The following is a 7548-nucleotide window of genomic DNA, read 5'->3' as shown; positions in this document are numbered from 1 at the left end:
GTTTGCAGCCCTCTCGGACATTCTGGGTCACGACCCATGGACTGAGAAACATTGGACTAGACAGACAGCCTGGCTGATGACAGAAACCGCCTAATAATCATTCCACCAAATTGTTCTTCCGTAAATTCCAGCCTGTTCTTCCAAATGCCTGCAGAAATGAGCTGTGTCATTTCAGAATCCAGTGTATGCGCTTCCCTCTGCTGCTAAATATGCATTTAAAATCACAGAAAATAATTTCCTGGCTAGAAAAGGTGGGCAGATTTATAATGACTTGGTATTTATTTGTAAGAGTGTCTTTCTGAGGGGAGCTTTCCCAGGCAATTTTATACACATTTTCAGATCCCGTATTTGAGGAAAGGGGGCTATTTTGCCAAGAAAGATACATTTCAAGTTAGAGGTCAGAATGCAAACCCTCCCTCCCTGTCTCCGCACTCTTGGAACTTTCTTCCTCTTCATGGGTTCCTTTAAAAAAAAAAATCCCGGCCCAACCCACAGTCATGTTATAGCTTTGTTTTCTGAGGAACGAGGCTAAATGCGTTTCCATTACTCGGCATCTCTCCCTTCTCTTCTTTTTCTAGCAGGTCGTCGGGATTCACGCTAACGTAGAAATATCCCATGATGGAGAAAATGATACACACGCCAAAGAGGAGGCCGGCGAACAAGACAAACTCAGCCCACTGGAGAAGAAAAAGAACAGCTACTCTGAGGACCCTGTGCCTAACACAAAGGGCATCACGCTTCATTTTAAAGGGGCTCCGTCAAGGCAGGCTCTAGGCTAGCAGGAGTGCTCCTGATGGATGTCATGAGTGGCTTTCCCTGTAAGACACTTAGAAGCTTGCCTTCCATACACCTTGCTAATTATAAACAGATGGATTATAGATAAAACTAATTGGACTGATCAAATTAGTTTAATTAGAGCTTCTCTTCAGAATCCACCCTTTTCAGTGAAGGGGAACACACGCTTACAGCTTATGGGCTAGGCAAAAAAAATTCTGTTCCCACTGTGCTTGAATTTAGGGTTAAAATGTAAGTAGAAATCAACCCAAACCAGAATCTCAGGATGCTGACGGTCTGCATAAACCCATAACCAAATCCAGCCTCAAGCGATACAAACCAAGAGGGGCCCCTGCCCCTCAAGGACCAATGGGGCTCAGTTTGACCAGTGATGACTCAAGATCATCTTTTGAATTTAAGTCAGTCTAGGATATCTCTCAAACCCAAACACCCTTGTCCCACCTCCTTCCCTGCCCCTTCCCCTAGGCTCTGCCTCATCCCTTCTCTGAGGTCCTGCCCAGATCACTCTGTGGAGATGGGGTAAAGGGGTATGGGGAGATGGACACCTTGACATCAGTGCCCCCTTCTCTGCCTCCTCCACCCTGCACAGCAAGCAGGAGGCTCCCAGGCAAGGGCAGGAGAAACACAGCAGTGGTGGGGAAGGTCAATCGAAGTGCCGGCAGTTGATAGCCTCCCCGCCAAACCCATGAGGATCACCTATCAGAGGCTCCAGGACCAACCAGTCGATCCCAACCAGTTGGCGACCGCTGGGCTAGAGATAGCTGCAGCGTGCTTGGCTCAGGCTGCCAGCAGGCGACTGCAAGCAGCAGAGGCAAAAAACGGGGGTTATCTGACTTCTGGGAGGCTATTGCAGCTCAGACCCTCAGCGACAGGCTATACACAGCGTTTGGCACATGCTCCCTGCGGCCTCTGCTCTGGCCTGCAGCGACACCGCTTGTTCTGAACACCACCTATTACTGAACAATTAATAACAGGGCAGCCTCAGCTCATCTCTAATTTGAACCACCTGCTTTGCGGGGCCACAGAGACACCCCCCCCACACACACCCGCTCCCACTGCAGCCAGGCTGGGAGTGCTAGGAAAGAAAATAATGCGGTTCTAAATCTCCCCTTGCTTTGCTAGCAGAAAGCCGGCCTGTGGGGTTCTGCCAATGTCCTGACCCCGGTTTGGATGCGGTCAGTAATATTCAAAGCCATACCTGCTCCAGCGGCGCTGCTTGGGCAACAATCAACACAATGACATTTCCAAAGGCCACCGTGAGCAGCCAGCCTGCCTGGAGCACTGATTTCATGCTGACAGGAGCCTGAAAACAACAACACCAAGGCCTGGTGAGTGGGTTTTCCTTTGTTTTTGTGTTCGTCTGCTTTCCTTCCCTGTTATTTCCCGGGGTGACAGGTGCATGGCTGGGCGGGTGTTCTACAGAAAGGGAGAGAGGACTAAGGTAGGTGGAATTTTCCACTCTACTTGGGCCACTTTCTGCCAGTCCCATGAGTGCAAGGTGGTGTTAAGGGTCTGCACGCTTAGTTGTTCCTGATTCCTCCAAGTAGAGCATATCCCTCATCCAACACAGTGCCCAAGTCCGAGCCCGGGGGCTTTCCAGGACAGAGTGAGTGGGGATAAAGGAGACATGCCTGGGGAAGACCTGCACCCCAGCTAGCCCCACTGCTGAGAGCCTCAGAGATTCAGACATGTTAAGGCCGGAAACGATCAGGCGGGCTGACCCCTGCATAGCCCAGGCATAGACTTCAACCCAGTGAGTTCAACTGCTCTAGCCCAACACCTTGTGGTTGAATTGGAGCATCTCGGATAGAAAGAGACTCTGTCATGACTGAAAGTCTCCCAACGCATGGAGAAGTTCCTATGTCCCTTTGTAAATTGTCTCAACTGCTCATTATCTTCATGGATAAAAAGGTGAACTGTATTCCCAGCATGAGCAGATATACAGCACAGGGGGCCAGTTTTCTCACTTCAACTTCCAGATAACTGGACCTTCTTATGTCTTCGTCTGCTAGATTAGCCTTTTTGTAGCAGATACCTACTCTCCAGATAGGCACCGTCAGACCATGCTCAAGCTGCCTTTTGCCTTTGTAACCCACATGCCTACAGATCCATGTAGTGGCACTTAGACCACTTACAGAGACAGACTGAGCCTGCTCTACAGCTTTAGTGCAGAGCCAGCTCATTTGTAGCTCAAGCTACAGAGGCCCATGCACTGAAGTCCCAGGTTCAGTTCTACCTGTCGGCATTATACTGTCTCTCCACTAAGCGCGTCTGAGCTCCATTACTCACGCATTGCAAGGCAAGTTTTCTTGTAACACTTTCCTGAACCCTAATTTTCAACATCCTTTTTAATGTGTGGACTCTAAAACTGGCCCCCTGTGCAGTAGAGAGGCTGTATATCTGCTCATTCCTACTCAATATTCCACTATTTATATATCCCAGGACCACCCACATTTCTCTAGCATGAATCAGATTGAAAACACAGGAAAGAGTTCAAAAGTAAGTGTTTAGAGCTCAAATCTCCCTTCCATTGCACCTATATAGCCCCGATGACTGCAGTGGGCATGCACAGCTGTACATGCAATAGGTCTACATATTGGTAGCAGCAAGGGCTTATGTCACTTCTAGCAACTGATCAAACTATCTGCTGGTGTTCATTAGAGTCACTAGAGCAGCAATAGACAACCAAGACTAGTGAGTGGGCCGCATGAGTTCGCTCCTTTGTCTCTGCGGGCTGCAAGATTGAAACCCAGTAGTGGGTTACCTGTGGTTCATACAGCCCATTTGGGTTTCACCTGTGGGTGGCCCCACCCAGCCTCTCTCTGTGCCCTGCCCCCACACCTCTTGCACATGGAGGCACTGGAGCCCCACACTTACTACTCCTCCCCCTCCCTCCCAGCACTTTCGGAGTGCCATGAATCAGCTGATTCACGGCATTCAACCTTTGGGAGGGAGGGGGAGAAGTTGGGGCAGAGCATAAATCAGGTGATTCATGGCACTCCGGAAGTACTGGGAGGGAGGGGGAGGAATAAGTAAGTGTGCGGCTCCAGTGCCCCAGTGTGCGAGAGGGGGCAGAGAGGGGCTGCACAGTCCGCAGGTTGCTCACCACTGCAATAGAGCTTTACCAACTCACACCAGCAGGGAATGGAGCCATTCCTATTACCTTTTGGCTGCTGTCTTTACAAAATATGCACCCCAAAAATGCAAAGAGGAAAATCTTCTTGGGGCAGACTGATGCCATGGCATTCAGATCCTTCCCCTTAAAACACAACTGTCCCAAATTCTGCTTGTTGTTTCAGTCCTTACTTGACAAGGGGTTGGCTTGGTAGAATTTAAAGCAGAATTTGGACCATGTAAGGTAACCAATTCCCCCAAATCTGCCTCACACTCCCGATTTCTTATAACTGCAATCCAGTAATATTTTACCCTCCTAAAACATGCTTCAAAGATCTCAAGGCACTTTCAATGCTTGACTGAATTTAGCTTCACACTCCTTCTCTGAGAGAGGAACACTGCTAGCCCCCTTTTAAACTGAAGCACAGCAGTGTTACCTCTAAGGGCATGTCTACACTAGGAAATTATTTCAAAAGAACTACATTCATAGTAATAACTCCCGAAATAACTATTTTAAAATAAATGTTATTCCCCGAATAAAGCAGGAGTGCGGTTTTTGAAATAACCAGCCGATTATTTTGAAATAGCGGGCTTGATAGTGTCAGCGTGCCACCTGTTATTTCGAAATAAGGGCGGGCTATTTCGAAATAACTCCCCAGTATAGACCATGGCTAAGTGTCATGCACAAGGTATTGGTACAAGTCAGTGACAGAGACAAGAATAACTATAAACCGCATGGCCAATACTCATGGATTCTAAACTACAAGCCATCAGACCCCAAGTATAATACCTGAGAATAAGAGAATGCCAGTCCCGTAATAGAGAACATCACTTCCCCGGCAGATATTAACATGTACTGTGGCAGCTGCCAAGCAATGTGGACATTGTTGGCATGGATATCTTCTGTCTTCCATGCTTGAGAACTGGTTGTCTAACGGGGGAAATAGAAAATCACAGTGATTAGCTGTTGAAGTTCATTGGCTGCCATGCACAATTTACCAAAAGTGGAGTTTCCTTTAAAAAGTGAAGCAAAATTCTGCCCATACATTCACTAGGTGGATCTGTATTCTTCCACCCTACTAGCAAAATCCTGGGCAAGTCTGGAACACCGTTCCCTCTAAGCTGCGAGGCAGCAAAGCTTCACAGGTGATTGATCGGCCCCGCACAGTCAGTCAGCTCCATGCATGAAGCTCTGAGCCTCCGACTGCCTGATTAATCACGGGTAGGCTGCTGAGCAGTTTAGAGGGAACACTGGTCTGGAGAGTGAACACTGGTCTGGAGATGATCCACTGCACTAATCCAAGAGAGGATTGTTGTTCTAAACCTCTGCCAGATGGATCCATACAGTTTCTTGTAAAGTCATGTATAATGCTTTTATTTTGTTTCCCTAGATTTCCATCAGATTTGCTCTGATTCGGAGAACGATTTGAGTGGTAGCCAAGAAAACATTGGGCTACACTGACTTACAGTCAGCAGCAAACTCTGCTATTAGGAAGAATATTATGTAGAAAATAAATGTGTGGAAGATGCACTTACTTACCCTAAAGGGCGGCAAATCAAGACAGTGTAGTTTACAAAAGTTACAAGAGAAGTGTAGAAATTCTGTGCATCACTCGCTGGATCCCAAAGAAATGTCACTAACACCTTACAATAACTGGAAGTTGATGAAAGCCAGATGGAGACAGCATCCCTAGTGATGTACATCTTACAGTTCAGCCGCGCTAACAAGCTGTGTGCTAAGTGCAGTTTTATTTATTTATATAGCACCCATCACAGTGGAGCCGAGTGCTGGGCCATTCATAGTAATAATCAGAACTGAGCTGGGCCTGGAGAGAAATGGCCCAATAGGGAGGAGATGGTAAAATGGAGAGGTCAGGAAGTTCAAAGGTGACCTAGTCAGATGGGATGGCCTTGCATGGAGCTTTCAGAGACAGCCGCAGCAGGACTCTAGAGCTCTACACATGGAGTCCCTGTACTGCAAATGCCCTGCTGCATCCCCATCTACGTGGGGACAGAGCAATGCAGATTAATTTGGACAGCCCAGAAAGGACAGAGTGGGAGGGGTACTCAGGTAACTTCTGGAGGTTCTCATATAGCAGGAGAACAACCTTGAGCTGAATCCACTGTCTGACCTGGTGCCGCTGCCAGGTGTTACTCGTTCCCTTACTCTGATAGGTGGCAGCTAACAAGTGGGCCAAATCCCAAAGCCTCCATTTGGTCATTACTCAGGTTAAACTCCCTTTTGAAGAAACTAAGTGAAGATGCCAGAGTTGCCCCAGTTGGTTTGGTCACGACTGGCCTTCTCTCCAGCTGCCTGTGGCACCTCTCAGAACCTATTTAGCTGGAGAGCTGCTGGAAATCTCGGAGCTAGTTCATGATTTTTATACATTGATACAATATCGGCCAATCACTGTGGGGATGAACCAAACGGAAACGAACATTCTTGATTTTCAGTGTCCAAGCTGAAAGAAATGCTAGGGGGGAAAGTAAGCAAAGAGAAAAAACAAGCAAGGGGCTCGGGAAACTGTTGCATTTTTTGTAAAGTAAAAGGGTGTTAATAACGTGGGTCAAAAAATCTGTTTGTTTACAGCACAGGGATTTTTTGTTAGTAATTCCTCAGGGCAGGATCAAGCACTGTCTAGATCAGCGGTGCACAACCTGTGGGGGTTGCAGCTGCTTTCCTGAGGAGTTGCAGAGCTTGAATCTGGCCAGCCACTTTTCCTGGCTTCTCGGCTCAGTGTCTGATGTAGGACACAGGCAGGAGAGCGATCGCGGCCTGACAATTAAAGGGTCCGCTTCCTTTTTCTTTTTTTTTTTTTTTGCGCTCCACCAAATCACCAAATTCGGCAGCCCCATGAGGGTCGCAAATGAGAAAAGCTTGCGCACCACTGGTCTAGATCATCCCTGACAGGTATCTGTCCACCTTGTTCGTAAATAAGGAAGTAAACAAAAAAAATAGCCACATTTGACTTCTGTTCTTCAGTGCTGTAGATTTGTGGGAATGCATGGAAACGGTCTGTGTGCAATCCCTTTTACAAAATAAGAATCCCACCATGCACATTTTAAAATTAAAAGTAAATGTAGGGAGGGGCGTTTAAGAGATCCGCGGAGTGCTCAGTTGCCCCCACGTCAAATTGTTAATGTCACCTCCTGTACAAAGGGTTCTCTAAGCAAAACAAACAAATGTAAGGTCCCTTTCTCAGGGGACAATTCCTGTTCTGTTCAGTCCCTCTGGGACTCCTGGCATTGGCCACTGTCAGAAGACAGGACACTGGGATAGATGGATAGTTTGTCTGACTCACTCTGGCCGTTCTTATGTTCTTTCTTCCTTATGAGATGGGACTCCTGGGGAAAGAAAAGGCGGGCACAGGGGGCCTGTCTCTTAGGCAGTCTTTACTGAGTCGGCCCTTTGGTCTTGGGTTTTCTATGGCCCTTAACAAAAGTCTACCTCCAACCCCTACCCTTGGGCACTCTGCTCTACCGCTGGCCCATGCAGTCTCAAGGGCTTCAGTGTCCTTCTTGGCTCATCTCTCTCTGTGGTGAGTAGCCTCTGAATGTTCAGAGCCCCCTTCCTGTGGCACGTTTTCTCTTTTTAAATGCCTTACAGGTGTGCCCCATTAGGGCTAATTAGTTTCCTCT

The 7548-nt window shown here is 47.7% G+C and overlaps 1 protein-coding gene across 4 annotated transcripts in view; it reads right to left on the bottom strand.

Moving 5' to 3' along the window:
* Positions 1–256: 256 nt before the first annotated feature.
* Positions 257–7548, bottom strand: part of SLC15A2 (solute carrier family 15 member 2) — a 139318-nt gene continuing 132026 nt past the window's right edge. For all 4 annotated transcript variants that reach the window (XM_075933107.1, XM_006137688.4, XM_006137687.4 and 1 more), the window contains 3 exons: positions 4700–4840; positions 1994–2098; positions 257–677 (listed from right to left, as the gene is read on the bottom strand). In XM_075933107.1, coding sequence (XP_075789222.1) covers positions 501–677; positions 1994–2098; positions 4700–4840 — 423 coding nt within the window. In that variant the 3' untranslated portion in view covers positions 257–500. The remainder of the gene's footprint in view (positions 678–1993; positions 2099–4699; positions 4841–7548) is intronic.

This window comes from Pelodiscus sinensis, chromosome 7, assembly GCF_049634645.1.
Source record: "Pelodiscus sinensis isolate JC-2024 chromosome 7, ASM4963464v1, whole genome shotgun sequence".
Taxonomy (NCBI): domain Eukaryota; kingdom Metazoa; phylum Chordata; order Testudines; family Trionychidae; genus Pelodiscus; species Pelodiscus sinensis.
This window is presented reverse-complemented; position numbering and strand designations above follow the sequence as displayed.